Source organism: Chiloscyllium plagiosum, chromosome 1, assembly GCF_004010195.1.
Source record: "Chiloscyllium plagiosum isolate BGI_BamShark_2017 chromosome 1, ASM401019v2, whole genome shotgun sequence".
Classification (NCBI taxonomy): domain Eukaryota; kingdom Metazoa; phylum Chordata; class Chondrichthyes; order Orectolobiformes; family Hemiscylliidae; genus Chiloscyllium; species Chiloscyllium plagiosum.
The window spans coordinates 34,785,779-34,805,682 of NC_057710.1; the positions used below are offsets into that span (position 1 = coordinate 34,785,779).

The following is a 19,904-nucleotide window of genomic DNA, read 5'->3' on the forward strand; positions in this document are numbered from 1 at the left end:
CTTGTCGGACCTGCCCAGCTCCTTTTCCACCTATCCACTCCACCCTCTCCTCCCTGACCTATCACGTTCATCTCCTTCCCCACTGACCTATTGTACTCTATGTCACTCTCTCCCCACCCCCACTCTCCTCTAGCTTATCTCTCCACGCTTCAGGCTCTCTGCCTTTATTCCTGATGAAGGGCTTTTGCCCGAAACGTCGATTTTGCCTGTCCTCGGATGCTGCCTGAATTGCTGTGCTCTTCCAGCACCACTGATCCAGAATCTGGTTTCCAGCATCTGCAGTCATTGTTTTTACATATCTATGTATATTTAGTTCTTGGTCCTGATCCCCTGCGTCCATGTCGCCATGATGCCCCCGAATCATATTTGCCAATTTCAATCTGCACTACAAGCTCATTTACCTATTTTGTGTTCTGTGTTGCTTTTAAGTACCACACACTTGGTCTTGTGAGACTGTACCCCTTTCTCATATTTGTCCCCTTATCTGCTGTGTCTGATGTTAGATTCCTGAGCCTTCCCATACTCTGTCCTACTGATTGTTAGTGGAAATGTTAATCACCTCACCTGAGCAGCAGCCCCACACACAGACACACAATGTCAAAGTTTTTCATGTGACTAAACCCCCCCCCCCCCCCCGGCCACTCCAGACCCACTTGGTTTTAAGCCTGAACTATTTAATTTGCCAGCACTTTGGTCCCAGCATGATTAAGGTGGAGCTTGTCCTATTGGAAGCTCCCTCCTTTCCTGGAGCCATTAGGAGGTAGTGACCATAATACAATAAGCTTTAATCTGCAATTTGAAAGGGAGAGCGTACAATCGGTAGTGACAATATTTCAGTTGAATAAAGGGAACTCTGGAGCTATGAGGGAGGAGCTGGCCAAAGTTCAATGGTGCAATATCTTAGCAGGGATGACAGTGGAGGAACAATGGCAGATATTTCTGGGTATAATGCAGAAGATGCAGGATCAGTTCATTCCAAAAAGGAAGAAAGATCCAATGAAGAGGCAGGGGTGGCCGTGGCTGACTAGGGAAGTTAAGAAACATATAAAGTCAAAAGAGAAAAAATATAACGTAACAAAGATGAGTGGGAAAATGGTGGACTGGGAAGCTTTTAAAGAACAACAGAGGATTACTAAGAAGGAAATACGCAGAGAAAAAATGAGAAAAACTGGCCAAAAATATAAAGGAAGATAATAAAAGCTTTTTTAGGTATGTGAAAGGGAAAAAAATGGTTAAGGCTAAAATTGGGCTGAAGGTTGATAAGTCTCCGGGGCCTGATGGTCTACATCCCAGGGTACTGAAGGAGGTGGCTCGGGAAATCGTGGATGCGTTGGTGATTATTTTCCAGAGTTCGATAGATTCGGGATCAGTTCCTGCGGATTGGAGGGTGGCTAATGCTGTACTACTTTTTAAGAAAGGAGCAAGAGAGAAAGCAGGAAATTATAGACCAGTTAATCTGACCTCAGTGGTGGGAAAGATGCTGGAGACAATTATAAAGGATGAAATTACGACACATCTGGAAAGCAGTAACAGGATAGGTCAGAGTCAGCATGGATTTATGAAGGGGAAATCATGCTTGACTAATCTTCTGGAATTTTTTGAGGATGTAACTCTGAAGATGGATAAGGGATATCCAGTGGATGTAGTGTACCTGGACTTTCAGAAAGCCTTTGATAAAGTCCCACATAGAAGGTTAGTGAGCAAACTTAGGGCGCATGGTATTGGGGGCAAAGTACTGACTTGGATTGAAAATTGCTTGGCTGACAGGAAACAAAGAATAGTGATAAACGGCTCCCTTTCAGAATGGCAGGCGGTGACCAGTGGTGTACCACAGGGATCAGTGCTGGGACCGCAGCTTTTTACAATATATATATTAATGATATAGAAGATGGTATTAATAGTAACATTAATACATTTGCTGATAATACAAAGCTGGGTGGCAGGGTGAAATGTGAGGAGGATGTTAGGAGATTACAGGGTGACCTGGACAGATTAGGTGAGTGGACAGATGCATGGCAGATGCAGTTTAATGTGGATAAATGTATGGTTATCCACTTTGGCAAGAACAGGAAGGCAGATTACTATCTAAATGGAGTCAAGTTAGGTAAAGGGGCAGTACAAAGAGATCTGGGTGTTCTTGTACACCAGTCAATGAAGGCAAGCATGCAGGTATAGCAGGTAGTGACGAAAGCTAATAGCACGCTGGCCTTCATAACGAGGGATTGAGTATAGAAGCAAAGAGGTTCTTCTGCAGCTGTACAGGGCCCTGGTGAGACCGCACCTGGAATATAGTGAGCAGTTCTGGTCTCCAAATTTGAGGAAAGACATTCTGGCTATTGAGGGAGTGCAGCGTAGGTTCATGAGGTCAATTCCTGGAATGGCAGGGCTATCTTATGTTGAAAGATTGGAGCAACTGGGCTTGTATACCCTTGAGTTTAGAAGACTGAGAGGGGATCTGATTGAGACGTATAAGATTATTAAAGGATTGCACACTCTGGAGGCAGGAAACCTGTTTCCGCTGATGGGGAGTCCCGAACCAGAGGACACGGCTTAAAAATAAGGGGTAGGCCATTTAGGACAGAGATGAGGAGAAACGTCTTCACGCAGAGAGTGGTGGGTATGTGGAATGCTCTGCCCCAGAAGGCAGTGGAGGCCCTGTCTCTGGATTAGTTTAAGAAAGAGTTGGATAGAGCTCTCAAGGATAGTGGAATCAAGGGTTATGGGGATAAGGCAGGAACAGGATACTGATTGAGGATGATCAGCCATGATCATAATGAATGGTGGTGCAGGCTCGAAGGGCAGAATGGCCTACTCCTGCACCTATTGTCTATTGGTACTGGTGCCAATATTCCATGAATTCAAACGTGTTGCTCCCACGCCTATCCTTGAGCCACTCGTTTACTTTTTAGTCTAGTTGACCCTGTGTGCTTTCAGGTAGTAATCTGGAGCTTATTACCTTGTTTGGATCTGCTTTTTAATTTAGTCTCTCGCTACACTCCTACCCTCATCAGAACCACTATCTGCCTCACTGGTTGTCACACCCTCCTGTTCCAGACTATTGGCTGAATTTGAGTGAGTTAATCCAAGGGTGTGACTGCCTCCTGAAATAGTCACCATGTAACTCTCCACCTCTGTGTCATAACGATTGAATCTCAGACTCTAGCTTGTCAACTGTGAGCCGGAGTTCCTCAATCAACCAACACTTGTGACAGATGTGGTCACTATGAACCACAGTGCGGTCCACCAGCTCACCACATTAGGCAAATGCTACATGTTGCTTGGTCCTGCATCTCCATCTCCATCTCCATTTTATTTGCTTAGTTCTGAATTTGTGTTCTTAAAAGGTCCTACTGATCTTTTTGTTTTTAATCTGTAAATATTTCTCGCCTTTTACCTTCAATTTGAAAGTAACCCTTGTAGTCAAATTAGCAACTGTTACCAGTCAATGAACTTGTGGTTGTCTAGTGATGTCACTTTTTTTGTGCTGGGCTCTGATCCTGGGCTCCAATTTATCCTACAATTTTAAAAAACTCTTACAAGCTATGAACTAAAAAAGCAGCAAGAAGTACCTCTTGCCCTATGCAGTGAATTCTCTGCTGCCTCCAAAGTCTCTAGACTATTTACTCATGCTGTCTTCCTTCAATTGTGATCTCACTTTTCTTAGTGTGAAACTTACTAAGATAGTAAAGTTATTTGATGAGGAAACATTGGGGAGGCTGTGCAAGTGTCTAGAAAAATGAGGGATGATTTGATTGAGACATAAGCTCCTCAGAGGACTTGATAGGATGGATGCTGAAAATATATTTCCCCTTGTATAAGAGACCAGAACTAGGGGGTACAGCTTTCAAATAAGTACTTTCCATTTTTGATGGAAATGGGCAGAGATTTTCCTTTTTCTTGAGGGCTGTAAACCTTTGAAACACTTCCTTAGAAAGTTGTTGGAACGCAGAGTATTGAGTAGTTTTAAGGCTGAATTAGATGCATTCTTTGCTAAACAGGTGTAAAACGATACTGGGATAGGCAGGAAAATAGTGTTGAGACCACAGTGAGATCTATCATAACTTTAACGCATGACGGAGCTGGCTTAATGAGCTGCATGGCTTAGTCCTGCTCTGAATTTGCATGTATATCTTACAATTTTAGCTAGGATACAAGTAAGTTGAATATTATTTTGATCTAGACAAATTAAGAAATTCTATCCAAGGTTTCTTCCTTATTACTGCTCACTTAATTTATGTTGGTGAATGAACTGTGTGAACCTTAGGTGATAGCAGGATTAACCTTCACAGTGAAATATTCTGTAATGAAATGGTCTCTTGACCCTTACAGCCATGATTACTCATTTGATTTTCTGGGAGGTATTGAAACTGCACTTCAATATAGTTCTATCTTCAGGAGAAAAAAAGAATACCTTTTGAGAAGTCTCTGTCAGAATATTCCCAGAAGTTCAATTTCAGGTATCCGAGAACTTAGTAAATCAAAATAATTGTGCACAATTGTAAGTTATTTTTGAAAGGGGATACTTGTTTATTACATGTTCTGTCTGTGCTTTGTTTTAAAGGTTCTCTGAGAAACTGTTCAAAGCCACTACTTTGTTTCTGCTGAAGTTCTGACTGCAATTAAGATATCAGGTGTGCCTTTTAGTACACGGGAACGCTTACATCACATCTTGCCGGTTTGGAAGGATCCCTTTCTCTACTCTGTGAGGACCTGAAAGATTTTATATTGAAGGGGGAGAAGCTGATATAAGATCAGCAACATGTCCATCACCAACACTCCAACTAGTAATGATGCATGCCTAAGCATTGTGCATAGCTTGATGTGTCATCGACAAGGTGGAGAAAGTGAAACTTTTGCAAAAAGAGCTATTGAGAGTTTGGTGAAAAAACTGAAGGAGAAAAAAGACGAACTTGATTCATTGATCACAGCCATAACAACAAATGGAGCTCATCCCAGCAAGTGTGTTACAATACAGAGAACGTTAGATGGCAGACTCCAGGTAAATGTCAATTGGGAAATTATTTTATAACTTTCTATTTATAGCAGCTTTGTAGAACGAAGAACGAAATGAATAAAGAAATGACATAATTACAATTTTAATGTTTTTTCTGTGGTTAAATTATCAGAAAAGTAAGGGAGGCAGAAAAAATTTGTTACATTTGTTGCTTCCCCACCATCACGTTAAATAGTTCTCCTGAGGTCGGTTCTTTTGTCCTAATGTTTACCATAAACCGCCCCCCCCCGCCAAAACAACTGTCCCCATTACCCTTACTTCCCATGGATAGTTCATCTAGCCTGCACATTCCTGGATGCTATCGGACAATTTAGCATGGCCAGTCCTTCTAATCTGTGCATCTTTGGCCTGTGGGAGGAACAGGAGCACCTGGAGGAAACCCATGCACACATGGGAAGAATGTGCAAAGTCCACATGATCAGTCACCCAAGAATAGAATCGAAGTCAGGTCCCTAGAGCTGTGAGGTAACAGTGCTAACCACTGAGCCACCATGCTGCTCCTTTCTTGCTGATTGTCAACCCATATCGTATGTTGTCTAAGTTTCATGTACTGATGTTTTTGTTTATAGTTTCTTAAACACTATATCACTCTGTACCTCTAGAATCCAATATAACTAACCCTAAAGCATTTAATTATATGAGCTGGACGTCATTTATCCTTTATAAATCTATACACACTCAAACCTTTTCCAAGTGCTTCGTCACTCCTTCTCAAATGATAGATTCTAGTAACTTCTCTGAATGTCATGAATCCAAGATGCAGTTAACACTATTAGAAAGGTATATAATTTCATTCGGGTTTAGACCTTTTGCAAGTATACTTTTTGTGTGATGTGGTAACTTGGTATTTGTTGGCCCAAGTTCTGATCACATGTTTAATTAAATGATGTCCATATGAAATGATTCAGCATTTTTAAGGTTTGCCAAAGTTTTAAAAGGAAATGGGATAATTCCTTTCTTTAACTTAAAAATAGTATTTTATACCTTATAACTAATAATTATCTTTGAGGCAGGAGTATAATATTACATGTAAAAAATGAGGATCAGACAGTTGTTTGAAGTTTGGGATCTAAACAGAATCTATTTTCTTTTTCCTAGTTCTGGCTTATTAAGGCCACCCATAAATTCACGTTTTTAAAGAGGTTTATAAAGATGTTGTTTTTGTTTTTAATCAACCTGTGCAGATGTCTTATGATACATTTCCAAGCCCATCGCATCCTGAAGTGGGACTTGAATCCAGACCTTCTGGCAAGATGTCGGAACTATACCATTACATTATAAGACTCCTCTTTTTTAAAAGAGGTAGTTCTTAGCTGACCAATGAAGATATAATAATATCACCTAGAAGAGTGGCCTACTTTAGTCAGTTATTTGAATAAGTTAATTCATGGGTAATTTTCATTGTGTGACAGTGTACATAATTTAACTTTTTGAGATTTTAATTAAATAAAAAACTATTGGTAAAAGACCAAATGAAATAATTGGAATGCTTAGTATTTGAAAAACATACTTTCAGATTTTTTTACCAGAGTTGGAATATGTCCATGATGGAGTTTTAATATAATTATGTTGTACATAAAAAAAAAAGCATTGCATTAAATTCTTTAAAAACACCCAAACATTTTTAATCAATAGTATAATTAAGTTTGTATTTTATTTTCAATTCCAGTATTGTTTGCTAAGAAATAATTAATTCATCTTTCTACAAAATTATTTAAGTACATTTCAGTTTTTAAAAATTAAATTTAATAATGGGTTAAGTATGAGCCATTGTGAGTGGATAGTGACTAAAATTTGGAGGTTATAGACCAATAAGATTGGAGTGCTGACCTGTGAGAAATTAGCTGTGTGTGTGTGTGAGAGAAGTTGCAACTAAGACCGTATCAAGGGAACGCAGTAAGTTGTATTTGCAGGCATTATATCTGAATGCACAATATATTCTGAAGATGGATGAATTCATGGCATAAACTGAGATCAATAGATTTGATCTTGTGACCATAAACTGATACAGATTGCTGAATAATCAGGATTGACAATTAAATATTCAGAACACTTGACTTTTAAGAAATCCATAGGGTAAATGAGAATGTGGTAGATAGTTCTCATAATAGATAGCGACAGTGGAAAGAAAGCGTCCTTTCCCAGAATGTAGATCAGTACATGTAGAGCTGTGAAAGCTAAAGAGTAGATACCGTCATTATAAAGTAATGCAAGTCAGTCAGTCTAACCTCCGTGGTCGGTAAGCAGTTGGAAGTAATTCTGAGGGACAAAATTAATCTGCACATGAAGAAGCATAGATGAATCAAGAATAGTCAGCATAGTTTTGTTAAAGGGGTATTATGTCTGATCACCTTGATTTGAATTTTTTGAGGAGGTAACCATATGTAGATGAGAGCAGTGCATTCTAGTCTACTTGGATTTCAGCTAGACTTTTAATAAAGTCCCTCCTGTGATAATGAAGGCAAGACCCCATGGGATCCAAGGAAATTTGGCAAATTGTACACAGGATTAGTTGAGTTGTGGGAAACAGAGGGTGATAGTCAAGAGTTGCTTTTACGATTGGAAGCTTATGTTCAGTTGGGTTCCACAGGTGCCCTTGCTGTTTGTGGTATAAATAAACAATTTAGATATCAATGTCGAAGGGTTAATCAGTAAGTTCATGGATGATATGAAAATTGTTGGGTGGTAAATTGTTGGGTAGCTTTAGATTACAGGAGGACATAGGTTGGTCAGTTGAGCTGATCAGTGGCAAAGAGAATTCGATCTGGATAACTGTGAGGTGACACACTTGGGTAGGACAAACAAAGCAAGAGATTGCATGATGAAGGTCTACACCACTCAACTTTATACAGCTCATTCATGTCCCCCCCTCAGTCTCCACTGCTCCAAGGAAAACAACACTAGTCTATCCATTCTGTCTTCAGAATTGAAATAGTATTTAAATGTACGCTTGTGCGAAGGCATACAAGGATGGAAAATGGGATTCGAACTGGCAGGTGGTTGACTCTGTGACTATGGTAGATCTTCATATGAGCATGCTGTTGAACATAGTGTTGGTAGTTGGGTAAATAAAAACATAGTAACTGGGAGTAGGCAATTTGGCTCTTTTGAGGCTGCTCCATCATTCAGTAAGATCAAGGTTGATGCTGAATCTCAGCGCCATATTCCTGGCATCCCCTTTGTCGCTAATATCTAAAAAATGTATCAATTTCTTTCTTGAGTATATTCAATGAATTGGCCTTTTGAATTTACCAAAGTCCACTACCCTTTGAGTGAAGAAATTTTTTTATCTTCTCAGTACTAAATGGTCTACCCCATATCTTGGGACTGGAGTGCACCCTGATCCTAGACTTCATATCCAGGGAAGTCATACAGAATAGAAACAGACCCTTGTGCCAATTAAAATGTCTTTTAAATGTTGTGACTGTACCTGCATCTATTACCACTACTGACAGTTCATTCCACATATGTACCACCCTGTGTTAAAAAGTTGCCCCTCAGGCTCCTTTCAAAAATTTCTCCGCGCACCTTAAAATTACGCCCCTAGTTTTGAACTACCCCACCTTGGAGGAAAGACCTTTTGCTATTCACCTTATCTATGCTCCTAGTCATTTTATAAAGTCAGCCCTTAACCTTCTACGTTCCAGTGGAGAAAATCCCGGCCTCTCCTTATAACTTATCCCTCCATTCCTGGTAAATCTTTTCTGAGTCTTCTCCAATTTAATAGTGTCCATCCTACAGCTGAGCAACTAGACTGCACACAGTACTCCAAAAGTGGCCTCATCAACGTCCTGTACAACCTCAGCATGATGTCCACACTCTGTACTCAGTGGTCTGAGCAATGAAGACAAGCATGCAAAACTCTCTCTAACCACTCTGTTTACATGTGACCCAACCTTAAAGGAACTAGGTGCCTGAGCCACACTACCCAGAACTCTAACATTAACTGTACAGTCCTGCCCTTGTTTATTTTACCAAAATAGAGTACCTCACATTTATTCAAGTTAAGCTCCCTCTCCATGCTCAGCCCATTGGTGCAATTGATAAAGATGTCTTTGTAATCTTCGATTACCACCTTGACTTTTGACTGTATTACCAATTTTGGTATCCTCTGCAAACCTACTGACCATTTTCCCATATGTTCTCATCCTAACTGTTGAGATAAATGACAAATAAAAGTGGATCCGGCACCAATCCCTGCAGAGCACCACTGGTCACAGGCCTCCAGCTTGAAAAAAAACAACCCTCCACCACCACCCTCTGTCTCCTACTGTGAAGTCAATTTTGTATCTGATTGGCAAGCTCTTGCTGATGCCCATGTGATCTATCTTTACTAATTAGTCTTAATATGCAGAACCTTGTCAAAGGCTTTACTAAAGACAATATAGGCAACATTTACTCCTCTACCCATATCAATATTTTTGGTTATGTCCTCCAAAGTAAATTTGAATTTGTGAGACAGTTTCCCTTGCGCAAAGCAGTGCTGACTATCTGTAATCGGTCCTTGCCTTTCCAAATACATGTAAATCCTAAGTCTCGGAATCTCCCCCAACAACTTGCCACCACTGATGTCAGGTTTCAAGGTCTATAATTTCCAGGCTTCTCCTTACAGTCTTTCTTAAATAAAGACACAATGTTAGCTGCCCTCCATCTCACCAGTGGCTGTAGATGATACAAATGTCTCTGCTCGGGCCCTGTAATTTCTTCTCTGGGGTATACTTGATCAGGCCCCAGAGATTTATCCATCTTAGTTTTTTTTAAGACATCCAGCACTTCTTGTTCTGTAATGTGGACTGTTTTCAAACATCGATCTTTATTTCCCCGTGTTCCCCAGCCTACTTTCTTTCTCTGCAGTAAAAACTAACACAATATTTGTTTAGTATCTCTCATCTCCTGTGGTTCCACACACAGATGACCTCATTGATTTTTAAGAGGCCCTATTCTTTCCCTAGTTGCTCTTTTGCTCTTTGGGTTACTTTTATCTGTTATCGCTCATCCCCTTTTTGCCCTGATTTTCCTGTTAAGAATGCCCCTGCACTTCGAGAGATTCATTTGATCTAAATTATCTATATCTATAACTCCTCCTTATTCTTGACAAAAGCCCCAATATCTTTATTCATCCATTGTTTCTTACTCTTACTGGCTGTATCCTCTCGCAGGAACATAATGCCTCTGAACCCATTATCTCCCTTTTGCCAGTCATCCCATTACTTGCTAACAGTCCACTCCAGTCAACTTTTGAAAGTTCCTGTCACATACCATTAAAATGTGCCTTACTCCAATTAAGAGCTTTAACTTGTATGCAAGGTCTATCATTTTCCATTACTATTTTAAAACTAATAGAATTATGATCACTAGTCCCAAAGTGCTCCCCCACTAACGCTTCAGTCACTTGCCCTGCCTTATTTCCCATTTTTGCTCTTTCTCTGGTAAATACATCTACATATTGATAAATAAAATTTCCTTGAATACATTTTAAAATTGTTCACCATTAAAACCCACACCTTCTGACTTGTGTGGGGGATGGCGGGGGGGCACATGGGGGAGCTATAGTACAATCACATCAAGGTAATCATCCCCTTCCTATTTCAGCTTTACACCCATATAATTTCACTCAAAGATCCCTTAGAAATATCCTGTTTAATGTAGTAATGATGTTTTCCTTAATCAAAAACACCACTCTGCTACGTCACACCTTCTCTCTTGCCTCCCTTTCTATCCTTCCTTTAGCATGTAAAGCCCAGAACATTGAGCTGCTAGTCCTGTCCTTCCCTCAGACATGGAACTGGAGCATTACAGAAACATGCTCCCATATGTGCCCTGAGTTCATCAGCCTTCCCTGCAAGACCCTTTTTGTATGGAAATAATTCAGTTTAATTCTTCAGATTTACCCTTTGTTCTCTGACTTGTCTGCCTTTTCTAATTAACTTGCTCTTTTTAAATTCAGAACCATCCTCATCTATTTATCTATCGTCACTATTATTTAGAATCCTCCCACCACCCTGTCGCCTCTAGTTTAAAGGCTCCCGAATAGTACTAACAAATATGCCCACCAGGATATTGGACCCCTTCCAGTTCAGGTGAAACCCGTCCCTTTTCTGCCCTAGAAGAGATCCCAATGATCCAAAAATCTGAATCCTTGCTCACTACATCATCTATTCATTTATCTGTCCTATCTTGTTATTCCTACTCTCTTTAGCACATGGTACCAGGAATAATCCAGAGATTCATCCTTGACCCTGGCACTAGGGATGCAACATAAGATCCTGAATTTGCACTCACGGCTGCAGAATCACCTGTCTGTGCATCTGACAGGATTGTCCTACAATGATTACTCTTTTGAATCTTGACAAACTCTGCTTAATGTTAGGTAAATCGAATATTCTAAACTCTAGTGTATATAGGCCAATCAAATCAATCTCTCCTCATGGAACTTTTCTGCATTCCAGTGTCTAGTGAACCTCCTCTGCACTTCCTCTCTGCCAAATATATTCTTTTTTGGGTCGGGAGACCAAAACTGCCCTCAGTATTTTGGGTGTGATCTCTCCAGGCACTGCATAAGATGTCCTTATTTCTGAGCTCAAATCTCTCGCGTTGAGCAATTTTACTTCCTATTCGTTCACTGTACCTACCTGGCTAATTTGATTCGTGCAAGGGCAACCAGATCTGTTTTTACATCCATACTGTCCAATATATCATCATTTAAATCATGCTTTTCCTTTTGTTTTTCATACCACAATGTATAACTCCATATTTAACAATATTGTACTGCATCAATTTGTTTGCCCACTCCCTCAGCTTGTCTAAATCACCTTGATGTTTCCTTGCTAACTCCTCTCAACTCTCAATCCCACCAAGTTTTGTGTTGTCAGCAAACTTGGAAATGTTGTATTTGGTTCCCTTCTTCACACAATTTATATGCTTGTGAATAGTTGGGGGCTACGCACTGATCCTTGTGCCACCCACTAGTAACTGCCTGCCCTTCAGAAAAAGACCTATCTCATCCCACACTCTTTCCTATCAACAAATTCTTAAAGCATGTGAGTGTATTACCCTCTAACACAGGCTTAGACCCTTATAAAGGAGTTCCTAATCTCTTTCTGGAAATGTAATTTTGTTTGCAGTTAACATTTAATACCTGTAAATTACTGTATTCTAAATTTCATTTGGTTTAAGCAGATATCCAAGCACTCGTGCACTTGAATTTTGATAATTACGAAAATCAACGAAACGTGTTCATTGCTTTCAAAAAAAAATCAAACCGCTATGGAAATCAGAAACAAGAACAGAAATTGCTGGGAAAACACAGCAGTCTGGCATAATGTTTTCAGAAAGCCGCGTTAACGTTTCAGGGTCAGTTCCGAAGAACGGTTTCTCTCTGCTGATGCTATCAGACCTGTGTTTTTCCTGCAATTATTGTTTTTGTTTCTGTTTGTTCTGCACCTGAGACTGAGCTTAATATGGTTAAATATATAGAGGCATTGCTGTAAGACTGTGTGCTGAATACAACTTGTTTGAACAGTATGCTGACTGTTGAATCAGTAGAGGAGTTGCTCCTTTGCTTTCTTGAATATTTTTCCCTTATTTTGATTCTTACTCTACTACACCTGGAAGAAACTAGCTGTTTGCTGAGTATCTGATCAATTTTTATTATCTATTCTATTCCTAAGTTTTGAAATCGTTTAGAAACAAATGATAAGGTTAAGATGTATTTAGAAAAATATGTTAGGTTGTCAGGACAGATTATGTAGAATCATAGAAGTTTCATAGAACCCCTACAGTGTGGAAACAGGTCCTTTGGCCCAACAAGTCCACACTGACCCTTCAAAGAGTATCCCACCCAGACCCATTCCCCTACGTTTACCCCTATGTAATGCACCTAGCTTACACATCTTTGAACACTATGGGCAATTTAACATGGCCAATTCACCTAACCTGCACATCTTTGAACTGTGGGAGGAAAGCAGAGCACCTGGAGGAAACTGAGGCAGACCCTAGGAGAATGTGCAAACTCCACACAGACAGATGCCCAAGGCTGGAATCGAATCTGGGTCACTGGCTCTGAGAGTCAACAGGGTTAAGCGCTGAGCCACCGTGCCACCCATGTATCATACTTATGGTTAGTTGGAGCTCCTGAATGCCATTATGATCCAGTCAAACACATGTCTGGTTTTTGCTGCTTGAGCAGTTTTGACTCTGAGTTAGAGCCGGAGGCTAAACTGCAAACGTTGCAAAACATCACAGAAGGGGAAAGTTACCTGGGCTCTACATTCCACCCAGTTATTGCACCTTTTAGGATAGAGTCTTCTGATTTGATCACTGATTGGGGAAGGAAGATGTGACTGTGAGTGAGTTAGATAAGGGGACCTTGGCAGGAGCTTCAACCTTTGCAATTGTCCAGCAAATTTGAGATTAATTATCTTATTGGATGAGTGAGGTTAAGAGAGCAGGGTGGATGAGCTAACTGACCATTTCACCATGGCACAGGAAGCCATTCAAGTTGGGGAAGCAAAAAGAAATGGAAGGGTAGAAAGATAGTTTAATGTCAGGAGTTCTTTGCAGCCAAGAGTGAGAGTCCAGAAGACTGTGGTGCCTGCCTAATGCCAGAGTTTTCTGCTCAGAGGTAGAGAGGAACGTAAAAATCCAGTCGTCATGGTCCAGGGCAAGTTGAGGGAAAGAGGCTTTACGTGGTTAATGTCAGGAGCTAGACATTAAAATAACAGAATCTCATCAGTAAGCATACCTGGATTTTAAATATTTGTGAGAAAAAGTACATTTTGATGAGCTTTCTTTTGTCTTGCACTTATAAGGACATTTCGCAAGAATAAAAATTTCAGGGCAAAAATCAACATTTATACTGCATGAGAGTGGAGTACAATGTTTTTAGTTACAACATAATATAATTCAATACAGCACAGGAACAAGCCCTCCAGCCCACCAAGCCTGCGCCAATTCTAATCCTTATTTAGACCCGCTGCTTAATACCCATGCTTAGTTTCTGTCCCTCTGTGACCCTCGTTCATGTGTGTATCTAGATACACCTTAAACATTGCTAACGTTCCTGCTTCCACCACCTCCACTGGCAATGTGTTCCAGGCACCTACCACCCTCTGTGTGAAAGATTTTCCTTCCACTTCTCCCCTGAACTTTCCACTTCTCACCTTGAACCTGTGCAAGTCGACTTTTCCACCCTAGCAAAAAGCCTCTGACCATCAACTCTATGTATGCTTCTCATAATTTTGTACTCGCCCTCTGTCTTTCCAGTGAAAACAATCTGAGTTTATTCAACCTCTCCTCATACCTGAAACCCTCCAGATCAAGCAACATCCTGAAAAACCTTCTCCATGTCCTTCCAGTAATGTGGCAACCAGAACTGCAAGCCATAGTTCAAATGTGGCCAAACTGAAGTTTTGTATAGCTGTAACATAACTTGCCACCTTTTTACATTCAATGCCCAGCTGACAAAGGCAAGCATGCTTTATGCCGCCTTGATCATCTTATCTAGCTGTGTTGCCACTTTGTGATCTGTGGACACAATCTCTCCATATGTCAGTGCTCCTAAGGGTTCTGCCATTTGTTGTATAATTCGCACCTGAATTTGATCTTCGAAAATGTATTACTTCACATTTGTCTGCATTAAACTCCATCTGCCACTTTTATGTACAAATCTGCAATCTATTTATATCCTGCTATACCCTTTGACAATCTTCCTCGCTGTTTGCAACTCTGCCAATTTTGGTGTCATCTACAATCTTATTAATCAGGTCACCTACAAGAAAGGTCCCAACACCGATCCCTATGGAATACCATCAGCTCCTAATGTCTATTCCAAAAAGCACCCATCCCCTGCTATTTACTGTCTTTTATGACCAAGACAGTTTTGTATCCATCTAGTCCGGATCCCATGAGACTCAACGTTTTGTACTGGTCTGCGATGAGGTACCTTATCACATGTCCATGTAGACAATATCCACTGCCTTTCCCTCATCCATCATTCTCATCACCTCCTCTCAAAACTCAATCAAGTTGGTGACATGTGACCTTCCCTGCACAAACCCATGTGGCCTGTTAGCAACCAGTTCATTTGCTTCCAAATGTGCATAAATCTTGTCTCTCATGTTCTTCTTCAGCTTCCCTACCACTGACGTCAGGATCATCAGTCTGTAATTACTTGGATTATCTTATTTCCCTCCTTTAAACAAAGGAACAACATTGGCCATTCTCTAGTCCCCTGGAACCTTGCCTGAGACCACAGAGGATGCAAAGAAATCTGTTAAGGCCATAGCTATTTCTTTCCTTTCCTCCCACAGTTTCTTGGAATAAATCCCGTCTGGCCCGAGCGATATGTCTACCTTAATGAATTTCAAGACACCCAACACTTCCTCCTTTTATTATGTTGACATGACCGAGAGTATTCACTCACCTTTTCCTACCTCAACATTCCTCGCGTCACTGTCTTTGGTGTATATTGATGTAAAGTATTCATTAAGGATCACACCCATTTCCTCTGGCTCCATGCATAACCTCCCTCACTCACCCTTGAGTGGCTCCACACTTTCCTTAGCTACCCTCGTGCTTCTAATTTATGTATAAAATGCGTTGGGATTCTCCTGAACTCTGCTGGCCCATGATATTCAGCCCCTTTTCGTCCTCCTAACTCCTCGCTTGAGCTTTGCATTTTTGAACGCTGTGTCCTTTTTAATATCTCTCCATTTGTTTTTTACTTCTAGACCAATCTAGAAGGAGAAAATAAATTTAATGAGTTCTAACACTTCAATTGTGATATATTCAACTTTAAAGTTAAAGAATAGAGAGGAAAGATCATTTGACAGTTAAGAATTGTAAATCGTGAGAGAATTAATTGGACTTGGAGACTACACCTTTAAGAAGTTTCTTCTTTAGCATATTGATGCATTTCTTTTTCATGTGCATTTTTATAATGGCTGTAAGTTCTTTTTGCAGCATTTTCATGCCTATATTTACTTGGGTTTTATAAGACCATTGTGCACTTTGATATCCTTTCTTTTAAAAAAAAAATCATTCTTCCCAGGTGGCTGGACGCAAAGGTTTTCCACATGTGATTTACGCTCGGCTCTGGAGATGGCCTGACCTTCACAAAAATGAACTCAAACATGTAAAATATTGTCAGTATGCATTTGACCTGAAATGTGACAGCGTCTGCGTTAACCCTTATCACTATGAGCGTGTGGTTTCACCTGGCATTGGTAAGGATTCTTTAACTGTTCTTGTTAAGACCACATAGCAATTTTGCCGAATTGCTTATTTATAACTAGATGTATCTAGTGGCACTTTTTAATTTAAACTGATGAGAAATCTAGATGATGAGCTAAGTTTTAGTGCAAGACAATACCAACCTTCAACAAAACAGAAAAGATCAGATGAATTGAACCACTGTTAGTTCATGACAGCCTTTGTTTTTAAAACTTTGCCAACTGCTAAATTAAGAAATAAAGATTTCAAAAATTCTGAAGCTCTAAAATCAAAATCAAAAATCAAAACCTAATACTGGGCCTTGACTTCCAACATACTGAGAATATGTGGAAGAGAAAGATTAGGTGGCCAATAGCCAGTTGGCACTTGAGATAAATGAGTGGAGTATTTAGAAAGAGATGACTGGACTACTCACAAAATTGAGAAAATCAAGGAAAATTTTAAAAACAAGGGAATTCAAAGATTATGGAGAAGGATCATAGTTGAAAGAGTAGGAAAAGAATGTTGTTTAGTTTTTTGATGTTTAATTTACGGAAAGTAGATTGCCAACAAAGAGAACCAGGATAATGTTGATTGTCTTACTAAATTCAGCAATGCTCAACTGCAAATTAATTTTGCAGTTGCACTGTGTCATACTTTGGATCTCTTTTCAGGATTTGTTGGTACAATTTCAAAACAAGTCTTGGATTGGGTTTGTGCCTGGTATACAACAGAGAATGAATACCAAAGATTTTTGCTATACGGATATAAACTGGTGGTTGCTGAAATAGTTTTACATCGCAAAATAGTACCATGAAAGAAAAAGACGCTGTTGCAGTGAGAGGCATGGGAAGAGTTTCTAGCTACCGGAACATTGTTAGATGTATGTGACAATGGGAAGATGCAAATTTCTCTATTTCTAAAGAAAAATAGAACTTAAGTTAGTTGCTAAAGGCAAAAGGTTCCCTTTCTAAATGTGTGTTTGAGCTTTTTTGTCATGAGATTGTCTTCATAAGCCTAGAACTGAAAAATAACTCAACGTTAATGTTTTACATACTGTACATTGTTGTTTGCTGAATAAAACTTGCATTTGTAATTTGAGTACATTGTGCATCATGACTTGTCAAAATTAGGTGATAAGCACAGGGGTAAAATCTTGACCTTGATTATACCATGATATGCAAAAAGAAATAAGAAGGCAATAACGATCTTTTCAGAAAGTTTGGTAATAAAAGGGATTAATGCTTCAAGCAGTTTGGTTCCGTAAAATGCAATTATTATAAAGATTTCTAAAGATGGCAGCAAAATGACCAGTAAAACTTGTCAAAATTGATTTTATTTTGAAAAACCTTTATTGGAAGTGATGCAGGTCCTTTGACCCACCAAGACTGTGCCGACACACACTGCCTGTCTAAACTTAAAAAAAAAACTTTGGCCTTTATGCAGTCCATTTCCTTCTCTTCCCTGCCTATTTGTATACCTGAAGAAGGGCTTATGCCCGAAACGTCGATTCTCCTGTTTCTTGGATGCTGCCTGACCTGCTGCGCTTTTCCAGCAACACATTTTCAGCTATTTGTATATCTGTCAAGATGCCTCTTAAATGTTGCTATCGAATCTGTCTTTACCATCATCTCTGTTAGCATTTTCCTTCTATGTAACACCCTCTGTTTTTAAAAAAAACTTCTCATATTTCCTTTTAAACACTGCCCTCTTGCCCCTCCTTTTTACCTTAAACGAATGTCCCCTAGTAATTGACATTTCTACTCTTGGGAAAAAAAGACTCCAACTATCTATTTTATCCATGCCTCTCATTGTTTTGTAAAAGTCTATCAGATCATCCTTCATCCTTTATTCAAGTGAAAACAAGCCAAGTTTATTTGATCCTTCCTCATAGCTACTACCCTCCAAACTAGATTGTATCCTGGTAAACCTTTTCTGTACTCTCGTACACATCCTTCTGATAGTGTGTGGCAACCAGAACTATTTGCAATATTCCAAGTAAGTTCTGTACAGCTGCAACATGACTTTATGCCCCAACCAATGAACACAAGCATGCTGCATGTGTTTTTAGAATCTGTGGTGGTTCTATGGTGATTAGTCATCTTACCCACTTGTGTTGTCACTTTGTGGGAACTGTGGACCTGTATGCTGAGATCCCATTGTAAATTGATGTGACTAAGGGTTCTACCACTTACTGTATACTTTTCCCCCTGCATTAGACCTTCCAAACTGCATCACCTTGCATTTGGCTGGATTAAACTCCATCTACCATTTCTCTGCCCAAATCTCCAGCCTATACATATCCTGCTGTCTCCTCAGGCAATCGTCCTCAATATCTGCAGCTCCGCAGTCTTTTGTCATCCTCAACCTTATTAATCAGGCATCTATATTTTCTGTATATAGGTTTGCTTGCTGAGCAGGAAGGTTCATTTTCAGACATTTCACCATACTAGCTAACATCTTCAGTGAGTGCCCAGATGAAGCACTACTGATGATTCCTGCTCCCTCTTTATATGTTTGGGTTTCTTTGGGGTGGTGATGTCATTTCCTGTGGTGACATCGTTTTCAGGAAATTACATCACAGGAAATGACATCACCAACCCAAATATATAAATAGAAAGCAGGAATCATCAGCAGTGTTTCATCCAGAGACTCACTGAAGATGTTACCTAGTATGGTGACGAAACGTATGAAAATGAATCTTCCAGCTCAGCAAGCAAACCTACATCCAGAGCCTCAACCTGAGATACAAATCTTCTCAACTTGCTAATCTATATTCTCCTCCAAATCATGTACATAGATTACAAACCACAGGGGTCCCAGTGCTGATCCCTGTGGAACACCACTGGTTACTGATTTCCAGTCAGAAAAGCGCACTTCCATAACATCTGTTTTTTATGACTAAGCCAGTTCTGTATCCATTGTACCTGCTCACTGTGGATCCCATGTGATATCACCTTTTTATTTCAGTCTGTCATGAGGGACCTTATCAAAGATCTTACTAAAGTCCCTAAAGCCAACATCTACCACCCTCCCCTCATCAATAATCTTTGTCACTTTCATGCAAAACTCTTATCAAGTTTGAGAGACTGGACCTTTCCTGCACAAAGCCATGTTGTTAAGTCCATATTTTTCTAAATGTGAGTAAATGCTGTCCTTTAGAATCTTCAATAATTTTTCTACAGCTGATTTTAGACATACCGGCCTGTAATTTCCCAGATTATCCCAGTTGCCTGCCTTAAACAAAGGTGCAATATTGGTTATTCTCCAGTCCTCTGAGACCACTCCTGTATCTGAAAGCACCAGCAATGTCCTCACCTGTGTCCCCCAGCATTCTGGGATAGATTCTGTCAGGTCCTGGGGACTTGTCTATCTTAGTACTTTTCAAAACACTCCCTCAGTGCATTCGTTTTTATATTAACATGCCACAATGATCGGTGCTGGGACCTCTGCTTTTTGTCATTTATATAAATGACTTGGATGCGAGCATAAGAGGTATGGTTAGTAAGTTTGCAGATGACACCAAAATTGGAGTTGTGGTGTACAGTGAAGAAGGTTACAACAGATCTTGATCAGATGGGCCAATGGGCTGAGGAATGGCAGATGGAGTTTAATACCGATAAATGCAAGGTGCTGCATTTTGGGAAAGCAAATCTTAGCAGGACTTATACACTTAATG

The 19,904-nt window shown here is 39.9% G+C and overlaps 1 protein-coding gene across 1 annotated transcript in view; it reads left to right on the forward strand.

Moving 5' to 3' along the window:
* smad4 (SMAD family member 4) overlaps positions 1-19,904 on the forward strand; it is a 108,015-nt gene that overhangs the window by 24,844 nt on the left and 63,267 nt on the right. Inside the window, exons 2-3 of the mRNA XM_043720472.1 lie at positions 4,562-4,999; positions 16,065-16,239. Coding sequence (XP_043576407.1) covers positions 4,760-4,999; positions 16,065-16,239 — 415 coding nt within the window. The 5' untranslated portion in view covers positions 4,562-4,759. The remainder of the gene's footprint in view (positions 1-4,561; positions 5,000-16,064; positions 16,240-19,904) is intronic.